General features: G+C 44.4%; 1 protein-coding gene across 1 annotated transcript in view; it reads left to right on the top strand.

Annotated features, from left to right (window-relative positions):
* The window catches only part of TNFRSF11A (TNF receptor superfamily member 11a), a 59,922-nt gene that overhangs the window by 31,125 nt on the left and 13,735 nt on the right, over positions 1–15,062 (top strand). Inside the window, exons 5-9 of the mRNA XM_080926854.1 lie at positions 1,869–1,962; positions 3,901–3,995; positions 5,125–5,238; positions 8,733–8,785; positions 10,144–10,900. Coding sequence (XP_080782980.1) covers positions 1,869–1,962; positions 3,901–3,995; positions 5,125–5,238; positions 8,733–8,785; positions 10,144–10,900 — 1,113 coding nt within the window. The remainder of the gene's footprint in view (positions 1–1,868; positions 1,963–3,900; positions 3,996–5,124; positions 5,239–8,732; positions 8,786–10,143; positions 10,901–15,062) is intronic.

Here is a 15,062-nt window from a genome sequence, read left to right as displayed (position 1 = left end):
AGCAACTGCCAATGTGCCTCCAAAGCAGCTACACAATTCTGCATTCTGACCGCCAGTATGTGCCCCCATTGCTCCACATCCTTGTCAACACTTGTTATTCTCTGTCTTGTTTTTAGCCACCTGAGTGGTGTGAAACTGTTTCTCATTGAGGTATTGGTTTATAGTTCACTGGTGACTAATGGTGCTAAACATCTTTTCAAATGTGCTTCCTGGCCATTGTAGAAATGCTCATTGAAATCCTATGTTCATTTTATTTCTTTTCCCTATACCATTCTCTGACCACACTTCTGCTCTGGGCCAGTGGGGAAAGATAAACAGGACCAGGCTGCTTTGAGTACAGTTTTATGGTCTCCGGTGTTTCAACTCCTGGCTCAGTTTAGAGCAGGCTAGACTTGGGTCCACAGCAGGGTTTGGAGCAGATAGGAGTGCGGCTTTTCTTGTTAGTGTGAGAATCTTGGTTGTAAAACTGTGTATGCCATGTGAATGCTAGTGCCCAAGGAAAGCAGAGTTCTTGGTTCCCTGGATATTACAGGCAGTGGTGCGCGTCCGTTGACATGGTGCTGGGAACCAAACTCTAGTCCTTGTGTTCATCTTTTAAAATGCTGTCTCCATTGATGCTCGTTGGTAAATGTTCCTGGCATTGCTACGATTGTTTGGAAGCCGGTCACATTACCATATCAGCACGGCAATGTATGTTGTTTACTGAGCCAGATTACAGAAATCAAACATGTACCTCCTATCAGGCATGTACCAAGAACTTTGATTTCTTACTTCACGTTTGCATTTGTGAAAAATAAGTCATAGAAATGCTACTAATTTCAAAAGCCATTTGTGGGTTTGGCACCAGCCAATGGCTTGATGTTGCTTTCACATTGTAGTCAGTATTGTTTGTTTGTGCTTACCAAGGTATCATGTGCCCGATACAATGAAGACAGGACGCACAGAAAAGCTTGGGGTATCTCTTAGGCTGCTAATTTAGCTTAGGAGAAACGTGAGAGCGGATCAAGCTCTCCAGCATCTGCTCTGAGTACCGCAGATAAAGGCAAGATGCACACTTTCTCATCCCTTGCATCTGTGTTTGCAGGGGATGCAGCCTTTCCTCTTTCCTCACCCATTGTCTGCAACTACTTCTGTGGGGTGAGCAGTTACAGCAGAGGCCATAGGTAGTTATGTGGGCCCTTAGTAGAAAAACTTGTTACCGATTCTAAGGTTGGTTTTGTTTCGTCTGTTTGTTTTTAGGGGGAAAAGGTGTCGGTGGTAACCTATACTCCTTAGCCTGGTGACGTGAAACTGATCATGTCACGGTGGCAGTGTATCTCCGTTTATTTAAGAAGTTAACAGTGGATACAAACGTTTCAATTGTTCTGGGGTTTGAAATAATGACTTTTGTAGTGAGTAGTGTCATAGAGCTCATATCCAACATGCTTGGGACCAGAAATGTTTCAAAAACCACTCCCTGCCTCTTGACTTTAGAGTAACTAGATACCTTAGCTTTGGAAGATCAGGTTTTCCTGTATAGATAGTGATGGCACCATATTTCCCTGCTGCTGAAAGCTGATGCAGCCATGAAGGCTGGAGACAGCCAGGCAGCAAATTCCAGCCACCCAAGACTGAAGAGGAAATGTTGGAGGCAGAGCTGGCCTTAACTGGACATTAGTCTCAGTGGCCTGCCATGAAAGAAGCCAGTTTCTGAACAAAGTTCTGTAAACACTTCGGCCACCCAAGCCTGGAGGAGCTGAAGGCAGGAGATACAGTAGTCCAGGCAGACACGGGAAACATGGGGTAGTCCAGGGACAAGACACCATTCTGGCTGATCTCTAAGTGTCCCTTGCTTTTTATCTGTTTTTGTTTGTTTGTTTGTTTGACAGTGAAGCTCAACGTGGACACGGTGTGCACACCCTGCCTCCTGGGCTTCTTCTCAGATGTCTTTTCATCTACAGACAAATGCAAACCCTGGACCAAGTAAGTGACTGTGCAGAAGCCCAAGGACCAGTTGTGTTTTATAAAAAGGAACCAGGATATGTTTAGTAGAGCGCGGTATGGTGAGGTGGGGGGGGTCCATCCTGAGTCATCCCTTCCCCCTTGGGTACCAGCCATATGACAGGGTCTAGTATAGGATGGAGTTTATTTGAGGGCATGGGAAGGGGAGTTGAGGAAGAAGTAGGGGAAAAGAGAGGGAGGGGGAGGGGGAAGAAGAGGTGAGGAGAGGCAGCCAGGAACACCAGGGGGAGGGAGCAAGGGTGGGAGCAGAAAGGGGTGGGGTTGCCAGGTAACTGTTGGGCGGAGCCTAGAAGGAATGCTAACACCAGCAGCCTCAGCAGCCTCTTGGCTCCTTGTCAGCTTCTTATAGACTAGGTTCAGTATTAGCTTCTCTCCATGCACCGTTGGACCCAGTCTGTGTCGGAGCTTTGTGCCACTTCTTACATTCAGAAATACGTGACTCTCTCTCCTTTCCTAACAGTATTTAGTTGAAAATTATTTATTGTTTATTTGTGTGGGGGTTCTGGGTGGGCCAGTGTGGGTGGAGGGTGAGGGCTCCAGGTATGCTGAGCACAGCCTCTCTGGCTGAGTTATGTCCCCAGCTTGAGATAAACTATGCATTGACACTCACCCCCACCCCCACCCCATCAACACTCACCTAGTTTGGTCTGTACAAGTGCGTGTACACTGAAAATACCTTGGGTTCTCTTGCATAGTCCTCAAGCCCTTTACATGCAGAATAACAGAGGCTCATCTGGGCCTTTAATTTTATCTCATGAATGTTCATCTTGATACTCATATTCATTAATATTTTAACTTCAGGCTTATTGATTGATTGATTGGTTGGTTGATTGATTGTCGTTGTTGCTGTTGGGGCTGAACCTGGGGTCTTGCACATATTACTAGCTTACCTGATTCTTTTTGCTACGCTGAGTTGTGGTCTCTGACTTCTTAGACCTGCCATGTATCTCCCTGAGGAACTGCACCAGCATTGACTAACCAAGCTCCTATCGACAGCTGTGTAAGCAGTTCTGGGTTTTCTGCAGGGTTACATTTTGTAGTGGTGCGTGGGATACAGGCTCAGCATCCCTTACTTACATGCTTGGGAACTACTTCAGACTATTTTCAGGTTCTGGCATCTGTTTTGATGTGTACTGAGAACTCTTGTGGGGTGGGGGAATGTCAGGTCTCAGCCCAGTGGCTTTGTCTCTCATGGTTCATACCCACAGTCTAAATTACTTTTCCAAGTGAAGTAAAGTTTCCTGGTGTCAGATTTCCTAATTGCGATTTAATGTTAGAGTCGCAAGAGTCTCACAGTCTGACTATCAGATTTGGGGTTAGGAACTGATGTATAGTGAGTATGCATGTATAGTATGACACCTCCCACAAGTGACGTGGAATAGATTTTCAGGCTCTTCCTTGCATCCGTTGTTTAATACTAGTGATAAGTGTAAGGAGTCTTCATCTGCACATCTTTTCTTTATGGTTTAAAAGCTCACAGTACCCATCTCACAAGCTGCTGCCGTTGCCTCTTCTCCTCTCCCCATCATTCACTGCCTTCAGACTGGCTCGTTACACTGTGTCAGGATTCAGGTGTACGGCCCCACACTAGGCTTGGGAGGCTCTTGTTAAATGCTGATTCCTGATGCATTTTATTCAAGCTTCATGTCGATGTCGAGAGGACTGTATTTTTTATCTTCCAAAGTGTACTCATCAAAGCTCTCAGCTTTTGGAATTCTCCTTGTTGAAATCCCCCAGGCTTGCCCACTATGTTCCCAGTAGTTCTTAGAGTACTCTCCAACGCTCCGCCCACGTCTGAGGGCTTCCTTTCCTGAAGAAGCTGGGACTGCTGACATTGCCTTTGTTTGGTTCTAAGTTAGAGGTGTGAGACCACAGCCACTGCCTGCTCTCTCCTCACAGCTGCACTCTCCATGGGAAAATAGAAGCACACCAAGGGACAACGAAATCAGATGTGGTCTGCAGCTCTTCCCTGACCCTGAGAAGACCTCCCAAAGGTATGAGAGCAGAGTGCTGGTCTCTTTAGAGTGACAGGCTGTATCTGCGGTGGTGTCTAGAGTGACACACTGTATCTGCAGTGGTCTCTCTAGAAAGACACACTGTATCTGCGGTGGTCTCTCTAGAATGACACACTGTATCTATGGTGGTCTCTCTAGAGTGACTCGCTGTATCTGCAGGGACTTATTTGTGCTTTTCTGCTTATTCTGTCTGCTATCATCTTGGCATTATTTTCATTTTCTGTCAGTATCTTACTTTATTGCTGAAAGATTTGTTCTTTTTAAATTTTATGTGTATAGATATGTCGACTGCCTGTGAGTTTGCACTACCTATGTGCATTGCTCAAGGAGGCTAGAAGAGGGTGTGGGATGCTGGGTTAGTTGATTATATTTATATCTATTTATATCTACACAGTTAGGGGTAAGCTATACTTTTCTTATATATAAACTTACTATATATGTTTATATAATATATATATATATATATATATATATTTTACACTGAGCTAGAGGTAAACTATAAACATAAATATCAATGCTAATGCCCAGACATAATAAAGGGAGAGAGTCATAGTGAGGGTGTCTATGTGGAGATTTGGATCAAGCCAAAGAGAATGACTATTTAGACTCTGACTATAATTATTTGTGAGAATTTGTAGAAAAAGTCAATCTATTTTTTTTAAGTTTCTGGTTAACTGAAGCTTCTGTCTAGTAGCTTTAGGTGAGTGGGTCAATGTAGGGGATGGGCTGCATCTGAGAGGAGAGCAGACTGGGGAAAGACTTTTCTAATATAGCAAAAGAACTAGGCCACAGAACAGTAATAACAAGGCTGTGAACAAGGAAATCAGGTGTTGTGTGACAAACCCAGAGGACCATGACAGCATGGTGGATGATGTTGAATTTATTCTAAGGCACAGATAGGACCGTGGGCCTAGGCTCACCTCACCTGAGCAGGGTGGGCTAACCTGTGGCATTTTCCTCTAACATCTGGGAACTCTGCGTTAGGGTGGGAACTCCACTGTTGTTTGCCTGCATACCCGAAGCCTTGATGCTTGGGTTGGATTTACAGGACATTATCTTCTAATTTGGTAAAACAAATAATCTTTAATACCGTTTTCTTTCAACACAGAGGCCCAGGTGTACTTGCCCAGTCTCATCATTCTGTTCCTCTTCATCTCTGTGGTGGTAGTGGCTGCCATCATCTTCGGCGTTTACTACAGGAAGGGGGGGAAAGCGCTCACAGGTATTGTGTCCACAGCGGTGTCTGAAAAGTGGAGTGAAGAGTACGGTGCTTTCCCAGGGGATCATCTTAGGAAATGAGCAGATTATGCCCGACTGTCTTTTTATTTATAGGGCTGGAGTAGCTCAGTGGCGAAGAGCATTGACCGCTCTTCCAGAGGACCCTAGTTCAATTCCCAGCACCCACCTCATATCTGACAACTGTCATAATTCCAGTTTCAAGAGACCTGACTCTTTCATACAGACATATATGCAGGCAAAACGCCAGTGCACATGAAATGAGTGAATATAATTTTGCTTCTGTGTGTATTCATGATATATGTGGGAGGATACATATGCCACAATGCATATGTAGAGGTCAGAGGACAATTTTGTGGAATTAGTTTTTTTCCTTCTACCTTTAAATGAGTTTTAGGGGTCAAATTCAGGTTCAGCAAATAAAGTATATTTGCACCTTTGTATCTGATTTTTTTGTTTTCTAGTAGCAACAATCATGACCCAAACTGAAGGGGAACATTGTTTCTATATATGTAGACAATATTCAACCTTTCTGGAATTGCTCCTGTGTCACTGCTGGGAGCCCCCTTTGTGTTTCTGTGATGCATTCCAAACACAAGGGCTGTAGTTAATTCTGTAATGCCTCCCCTTGGAAATGTACCCACTTAAAACACAGGCACACACTCAGATAAATGGCTGGATAGGGGAAGTTTTGATTGGAATACTATTTTGAAATGTGAATCTAAAATTATGATGATAGATGACTTTATATTTTTAGAATCTAGAGGCTTATGTAAAATAAAGAAACCAATGTTACTCCATTTTTGGAGGAATATCTACAAAAGGTTTGATCATGTTTTCAAACATCGCATCTTGTTTGACTTTTATATGGGATTGCTAAAAGACATGTGGTTTTTAATAAAGCTTTGCCAAGTTTTTTTTTCAGTTGCCATAATAATTTATTTATTTTTTACTTATTGTTTGTTTATGATGTGTGTGTGGGTACATGTGCATGACAGACATCTGTAAGTCAAAGGACGATTTTGTGAAGTTGGTTCCCTCTTTTCAGCTTTAAGTAGGTTTGGAGATGCAAACTCTGGTTCAACAAGTAAAGCATACATTGCTGAGCCAGACACTTACATTCTTGGTATTGAGATACTGTCTTTAAAACCAAAAGCCCAAGGGTTGGGGCTATAGCTAAGTGGCAAAGAGCTTGCCTAGCATAAGGAAGACCCTGGGTTCAATCCTCAGCACCGGATGATAGGGGTGGGGAGAAAAAGGAGATGGGGAGATGAGGGAGAGGGAGAGAGAGAGGGAGAAAGAGAGGCAGAGAGAGAGAGAAAGAGGAAGAGGGAGGGAGAGAGAGAGAGACAGACAGAGAGAGAGAGAGAGAGAGAGAGAGAGAGAGAGAGTATATGCGAGCAAGTGTCAGGGTGAGTAGGAGCAGACAGGGAAGAGAAAAGGGAAGAAGGTTGAAGTCCATGGAAGTCAAGTGTTTATAATCTGAAGGGTCAAACAATGAACCAACTAGTGGATGAAGCCTGAAGGGAAGGTCAGGTCTACACTTTGTTCAATATGAGCGAACAGGAATCATTCCCAGGCTGTTCTGGGAAGTGGTGCTTCCCTGCAATCCTAGCACATGAGGCTGGGGAGTCTGGAAGGGCACTGGAAGGGCATACCTAGCTAGATTATCTGTACTGGTGAACCTTGGGTTTAAGTGCAATGGCCTGCCTCTAAGTATACAGTGGAGAATGAACTACAAAGATACCCAGTGTCAAATACACACACATACATACACACAAATGAATAGGCACACATGCAAACATGCATATGCGTACACAGCACACATATGTGCAAACATACATACATGCATGCACACTACATAGATTACATAACAGCGAAAACAAAAGCATAAGAATTCACAGCTCCTGACTTCAGTGTTAGTAGTGAAGACAGTGATTTTCCTAAGAGATGGGATAAAAATTTATATTCAAATAACATTGTTCCTGAAGCACCTTCTTTGTCCTCCTGCATTGGTTGTTTTGCTTCTTACACACACAGTAAAATTGTGAGGAAAACGGGAATGTGTGTAGTCTACCAGCATCATGGCAGACCCAGCTGTATGTATCATTGTTATCTGGTATATCACTAGTGAGTATCCTAGTTTGGTTTTGTTGCTAAGATAAACACTACGACCAAAAATAACCTAGAATGGAGAGGTATTTGTTTATTTGTGTTTGTCTTTCCATCTTATACTTTATAGTTCAGAAGTCAGGGTAGGAACTCAAGGCAAGAAACCTAGACACGGAAGCAGAGGCCATAGAGGACTGCTGTTACTGGCTTGTTCCCCATGGTTCACTAGGCTGTCTTCCTCTTTAAAACATTTTAAAGTGTATTTTATGTGAATGGATATTCAGTCCGAATGTAAGTCTGTGTGCATCACACATGTGCCTGACACCCTCAGAAGCCAGAAGGTATCAAATGTTACAAATGCTTGTGAGCCTGGATGTAGGTGCTGGGAATCAATCCCAGGTTGTCTGGAAGAGCAGCTAGTGCTCTTAACCATGGAGCCATCTCTCCAGCACCTTGCCTACCTTCCTTATACAGCCCAAGACCTCCTGCCCAGGGCTAGCATTGCTCACAGTAGGCTGGGTCCTCCCTCCTACATCAGTCAGCAATTAAGGAAATGTTCCATAGACGGTCCACAGGCCAATCTGATAGGGACAATTCTTCCACTCTGGTCCCCTTTCCTCAGAGTCTAGGTTTGTGTCAAGTTGACAAATAAAAACCTAACATTGACAGCCCTTTTCTCTGTAGAGATCAGCAAGTTCTGTTTTTGTTAACAAGACACCTTCAGAGTATTCAAAATCAGTTGACTTTTTAGTTGATTGGTTGATTCGCAACACTGTACTGGAGTTTGAACCCAGGTCTTTGCTTTGTTAAGCAAGAATTGTATCACTGAGTCATGCACTAGTTCCTGTGGTACCCCTGCCTCCCCCATGCTGAGGCTGAGATAGCTTTGTGCATGCCAGACACACTTTCTACTCTGAGCCTCAGGTCCTCACCCAGCCCTGGACACGTTATAACCAAAAACTCAGGGATGCTGATACCATCCTGTGTGCAGTAGGTATGTTTATAGAGTGAGAGGAGGTCAGGTGCACAGAGGCAGAGAATGACACAGTGGTGAGCAGGGGTGGGAGGAAGGAAATGAAGACATGTAGGTCAGAGTCTGTAGTAGCAGGTGTGTAAGATAATCACGCTCAGCGAAGAATATTGTTCTTGATGAGAACTTTTGCTAATTTAGTCGATTTTAGTCCTTCTTGCCACCTAAAAATCTCCCTTTGACATGATGGTTAACTTAATCCATTTTATTTTGGCAACCACTTTGCCCCCAGATTTATCCTATAATATCATGCTGTCCAAGTTAGGTGTATAAAAAAGTTATATTAAAAATGGGTAGAAAATTATTATGAAGCTCTCATTTTTTCTTTTCTTTTCCAGCTAACTTGTGGAACTGGGTAAATGATGCTTGCAGCAGTCTAAGTGGAAACAAGGTAAAGGTGTTTAAAACCTCCTTTAAGTACGGCCACAGGCTCTAGAGCTGTAACCAGCCAACCGTGGAGCGCACTGCTTACCAGGCAGTTAAACCTCCAGCTCAGATCCCTGCTGAGAACATCAGTGTCTAATGACTTCCGTGTGCCCCACTCTCACCCCTCCACAGAGCCCCAGGCCGAACACTGAATGCTCATTGCTCGTGCTCAGAGCGCATGCTCAGAGCGCATGCCACCCCTGAGCCATACAGCAGTCTTTGTTCCAATTCTGTGGTCTCTCTGTGCATGTTTTTAGAACTGACCTTGACCACCTAACACAGGCTCTTAGGAGGAGCCATTTATGATTTTTCTTTACTCTGTAGTTATTTAATAAATCTTCTACTCTGACACGATTTTTTAAAAAAAATTATCAAAACTATTAAGACTATTGCAGTGAAAGTCCTGCCACGGCGTATGCGTTCACCAGTAGTTTACACTTTGTCACGCCAATTCCTTCTTCGCTTTTTCTGTACGTGACCCAAGTGAGCCTGGGATCACCACAGAGAGAATGGACACAGGGTAGCCCCCTCTTCTTAAATATCTGCATACACATTAAGAATATGCAGTCTAACAGTAAATTTGTCAAAATGAAAAACCAGACCAAACCAATCAACCAAACAGTCTGGACTGCTCTTCCAGAGAACCTGAGCTCAGTTCTCAGCACTCAGACTGGTGTATATATAATTAATTAATATCTAATTGATATCTAATTAATTCAATTAATGTCTAATTAATATAGGTGTATGACAATTAATAATTATTAAATAATAGTAACAATTATTTTCCACTTCACATTTGATATTAAAATGCCAATTAGTCTAGTTTGTCCTTGGCATCTGTTTTCTTACGTACAGAATGTATCGACTGTAGACATTAGACTGATTTCTATAACTCGGCTCCAATACTACTCCATCCATTTGCATCTTTGACTCCTCCTTCCCAGCACCACACCTGACTCCTTCCATGCTCAGTAAGCTTGCTCATTTGCTGAGTTATAGAATACGCAGAACTAAGTCACAGAGCAACTGCCTGAAGCCCAGTGTTTGCTTACATGGTAGCACCATTGATCGGTTACAGATTGAAGTCGTGGACATTGCTTGAGATGGCTCTTCACTTGGGAAGCTATTCCTTGCAGTAAAGATTCAGTCTTTTCTGCTTATGGCCCCTTTCTGTAATTGTATACAGTATAAAAACAGCCATAGAGGATGGGGCACCTGCACTTGCCAGGGTAGAAACAGTTCATATTTTCAGCAGTTGTTAGGTAAACATGTTGCACTAATTCTGGATATTAAGACCTTTGACTTCTGAATTCACATCCCCAGGAGTCCCCAGGGGACCGTTGTGTTGGTTCCCACTCGGCAACCTCCAGTCAGCAAGAAGTGTGTGAAGGTATCTTACTAATGACTCGGGAAGAGAAGATGGTTCCAGAAGACTGTGCTGGAGTCTGTGGGCGTGTGTGTGCGGCAGGCGGGCCCTGGGTAGAAGGCAGAGAAACTAGGACGTTCACGTTGGTCAGCGAGGTTGAGACGCAGGGGGACCTCTCAAGGAAGATTCCCACAGAGGATGAATACACGGACCGGCCCTCACAGCCTCCGAATGGTTCACTGTTCCTAATCCAGTCCGGAAGCAAATCCACACCCCCGTTCCAGGAGCCCCTGGAAGTGGGGGAGAACGACAGTTTAAGCCAGTGTTTCACGGGGACAGAAAGCATGGTAGATTCAGAAGACTTCACTGAGCCTCCGAGCAGAACTGACTATATGCCCGTGAATCCTGAAAAGCACCTGACAAAAGAAATAGAGGGTGACAACTGCCTACCCTGGGTGGCCAGATCCAACTCAACAGATGGCTACTCAGGCAGTGGGAACACTCCTGGGGAGGACCATGAACCCCTTCCAGGGTCCCTGAAATGTGGACCATTGCCCCAGTGTGCCTACAGCATGGGCATTCCCAGTGAAGCAGCAGCCAGCATGGCAGAGGTGGGCGTGCGGCCCCAGGACAGGGCTGATGCAAAGCTTCCAAGCTCAGAGAGGGGAGCCTCAGGGTCTGGGAGCTCCCCCAGTGAACAGCCACCTGCCTCTGGTGAGTAACTTTCTTGGGTTCTTGCTTTTGAGCAGAAAGGTCTGTCTGGAAGGGTTCAGAAGTGTGTTTCTTATGAGAGACACACAACTCCTTTCTCTGCCTAGAGTCTTTATACACAGGGTCTCTTGTAGCCCAGGCTGGCCCCAAGCTCCCTGACTGGGATGACTTAGGATGATTAGGCTGGCTTTGAACTCCTTCTCCTTCTGACTCCATCTTTCCAGTACTGGTGTAAGACATCACACCCAGTTCACCAGGGCTTCGTGCATGTCAGTCAAATATTCTACCAACGGAGCACGTTTCCAGCTTTCTGCTGAGTGCTTCACAGGGGCTTTGGGTTCTCTGTGCTGACTGATAACATGACGTCATCCCCTAGTGAGGCTGCTGCCCTCAGGAGTACCAGATCCCTCTGCCTTCGGGCTTCCACAGAACCAAAGACAAAGTCAACAGTTATTTTAGGAGTGGCTGAATCATGGTGTTCCCCCATATTTGAGGGGAGGGGGTAGGTAAAGGAACCTTGGGTTTCTTAATCTCAGGGCAAGCAAAACTGTTTAATTGATCCTTAATTATTAATTGGAGTAGCAAGTTAATGGTGCAGTGAAAGTGTCTGATGTTACTAAGAAAAGCCCCCTTTATAACCACATTTCATATGTTTACAAGACCCAGATGATAACTTACAATTCAGCATCATTATAGAGATTTATTGCTGCAATATTGCTTGAACACAAACAGCCCACCAATAATAATATTATGACTTATTTTTGCCTGAGGGTAACACCATCTGTTAAAAGATTATGTAGTTACAGAGGGTTTCACAACCGTCAGTTCGGGAGTCCTTTGACTCTGGGTCTTATTAACCTGGTCAGAAGCAGGGAGTTTATTGAGAATCTCTCAGAAGCTCTAAGCATTCTCAGAAGAAGAAATGAATAGATGGATGGATGTGTACTGCTTTAAAGGCTTCTCAGAATCCCCAAGCTCTCAGAAAGGAAGGGAGGGGGGAAGGGAGAGAGGGAAGCCCTTGTCGGGTGCCCCTCTCAAGAGGTGCCTTTTGCTCCTGGTTCTTAGTTGGGACTGCAGGTGGTACCAGTAAGCGTATTTTATAGCATGGAGAAGGCCAGATTGAAGCCTAAACCACATAAGCTGTTTTTGCCACGGAGTAATATTGATTCCTGCTTGATTGGTAGAGCAGTGTATGTTCTGGTCTCCCATACAGTGTGGTCTACTGTAAACACACAAACACATGCAGTGAGAGAGAGAGAGAGAGAGAGAGAGAGAGAGAGAGAGAGAGAGAGAGAGAGTATGAATCATGGAACCTTGCCCTCCCGTCAAAGCAAAAATAGCCCTGGTACCTGTAGCTAGCTTTTACTCTGTGAGCACTGAGCAGGTAGGCACAGAGAAAAGGAAAAGATCATGTGTCATCAGCAGACAGTGTTCATTTGCCAAAAGTTGACACTGCCTTTCCTGTGTCTCATACTTAGCCATGTGAACATCAGCGGAGAGCCGGTCAGCTCCTCACCGGCTAGCAGGCCAGATTAATTCTCGCCTGAGGAGAGACAGCAGCCAGATTGATTTCTGAGGCCATCCCATTCTCTCCATAATTGCTTCTACATGAACAGTACTTATAGTCAAAATAATGTATTCCTAGTTCTTTCAAACAGTGCCATAATTCATTCTCTAAAATGTGTGCAAAGAGGGTAATCTTAGGGAAAATAGGGGCCTGGTCCCACATTTCTACAAGGCAGTGTGTTCTCAGGACTTAAAGAATGAGGCCTCTTTTCCTGGGATATTACATTCTATGCCAGGGTATCATTTTGTTTACTTGTGTACATGTGTGTACACATACACCATGCTGTTGTGTAGAGGTCAGCTTTTGACAATCTGTTCTCTCCTTCCACCATGTGAGTCAGGGGATTCAACCTCTGGCTGCCAGGCTAGTGAGCCTTAACTCTAGCATATCCTACCAGCTTTTTACAGAACATAAACTGCTGTTCAAACAGTCCCATAAGTAGAGACAATTTGCAAAGTACTCGAGATTGTTAACTTTATCTGAGAGAAGTTCTAACTCTTAACGAAGTAAGAATTAATACCTTAGACTAATACTTTGGGTTGTATCTTAAACAACTGGGATTTGATTTTTAAGTGATGCTTAATTCTGGACTCATGATGGTTACTTTGGTTACAAGCCCTCTATCATAATTACTGTTTCATTGCTGTGAGAAGATGCTGTGACCAAGGCACTTTATAAAAGGAAGCATTTAATTGGGAGTTTGCTGATAGTTTCAGAGCTTCCACGATCATAGTGGGATGGTGGGAATCACGGCAATGGAGCACTAGCTGACAGCTTACATCCTGATCTACAGGCAAAAGATGAGGTGGGGGAGGGGGAGAGACAGACAGACAGACAGACAGAGACATACATAGAGGCACAGAGAGACAGAGACAGAGGCAGAGAGACAGAGAGACAGACAGAGACATACAGAGAGACACACAGAGAGAGACAGAAGCAGAGAGAGACAGATAGACAGAGATACAGAGACACAGAGACAGAGAAAGACAAAGAGACAGACAGACAGAGACATACATACATACAGAGGCACAGAGAGGCACATACACAGAGAGACAGAGAAAGGAAGAAACAGAGACAGAGAGAGATAGGGATAGAGATAGAGTGGGTTGGGGGAGACTGATCTTGGCATGGGCTTTTGTCACCTCAGAGCCTAGTGACATACTTCCTTCAATAAGGCCACACCTTCTCCTAATTCTTTATAAATGATCCACCAACTGGGAACCAAGCATTCAGTTATATGAGCTTATGGGGCCATTATTATTTAAATCACTACATAGTAATCCCTGGCCCCAAAAGATCTATAGTCATATCATGATGAAAGTGCATTAAGACCAACTTTCTAGTCCTTTCTGTCTCAAACCTGTTTGAAAGCCTGAAGTCTCTTCTTAGACTCAAGAAGGGCTCTTACTTGTAACCCTCTATAAAAGCAAAACCAAGAAAACAAGTCACATCCTTCTAGCACACAGTGGCACAGAACTCCATTACCATTTCAAAAGAGAGAGAAAGGGCAGAGTGAGGAGATGCTGGACCAAAGCAAGACTTAGATCCAGCAGGTAAACCTCCAAATCCTGTATGTCTGATGTCTGAGAGCATGATCGCTCTGTGGTTCTCCCTCTCCTTCCAGCTCTGTGGACTGCAATTCTTTTCTTTCTTCGGCTCGTTCAACACACTGCGTGTAGCTCTCCTTGGCAGATGTCCCACAGGTCTGGCATCTGTAACGTCTTGGGGTCTCCAGTGAAATCAGGCTTCACCACAGCCTCACGCAGTGGCCTCTTTGGAGCCTGTGAAGAAACTCCCCTGTCACAGGACTTGGCTTTTTTAAGCACTAAGGAAGGTTCCTTAAGCCCTGTGCACCTGCATTCTTAAATCCAGAACTACTTGGCTGGCTGAAACTGCCAAGTTCAGGGACCTGTCTGGACTGGAAATTGTCCCCCTCCTTAAACTGTATTTGCATTGCATTTCCTTTGTAGAACAGATGTCTCTGTAGGCCTGTCCTTGCCACAAGCTTCAGGGTTAGCTAGAATGGGTCTTGCTCTGAAGGTGCCACCACATTCGTCCCACTTAGCATCTTTCTTCTAGATGTCTCTCCTCCAACATTACATTTCCCAGTGCTTCTTTTCTCCTCAAACTGCATGTTTTGTGTTTCTTTTTGCCCTGCTTGCTCTTTTTCATTATAGATCTGCATAAGACTATGTCAATAACCACATGACATAATCAATACTAGGCAGTCTCGAAATCCCACAGCTGATGACATTAATCCAAAACCCTTCCTTTTTGCTTCCAGGAGATTTTAATGACAAGTACATGAAGCAGCCACATTCCTTGTCAACATTATAAGACTAGTCTGGACCCAGCCAGAGACCCCCTCGAAGCTGGGCCTGCTTGTCTAGGCTCCTTCTAAGATGGTCCACTAAATGCCACTTACAGTATCCAATCACCTTTCTAATCCAACATCCCAAAATCATCCTAACCCATCAAATAAGCCTAGTCAGGCACTCAGGTGAGGAACACCACAGTCCTTGGTACCAGCTTCAGTCTTAGTCATTGTTCTATTGCTGTGGAGAGATACCATGACCAAGGCATCTTATATAAGGGGGT

The sequence above is a fragment of the Micromys minutus genome (genome assembly GCF_963924665.1).
Source record: "Micromys minutus genome assembly, chromosome: 12".
Classification (NCBI taxonomy): Eukaryota; Metazoa; Chordata; class Mammalia; order Rodentia; family Muridae; genus Micromys; species Micromys minutus.
Note: the sequence above shows the minus strand (reverse complement) of the source record. Positions and strands in the feature narration are given on the sequence as shown.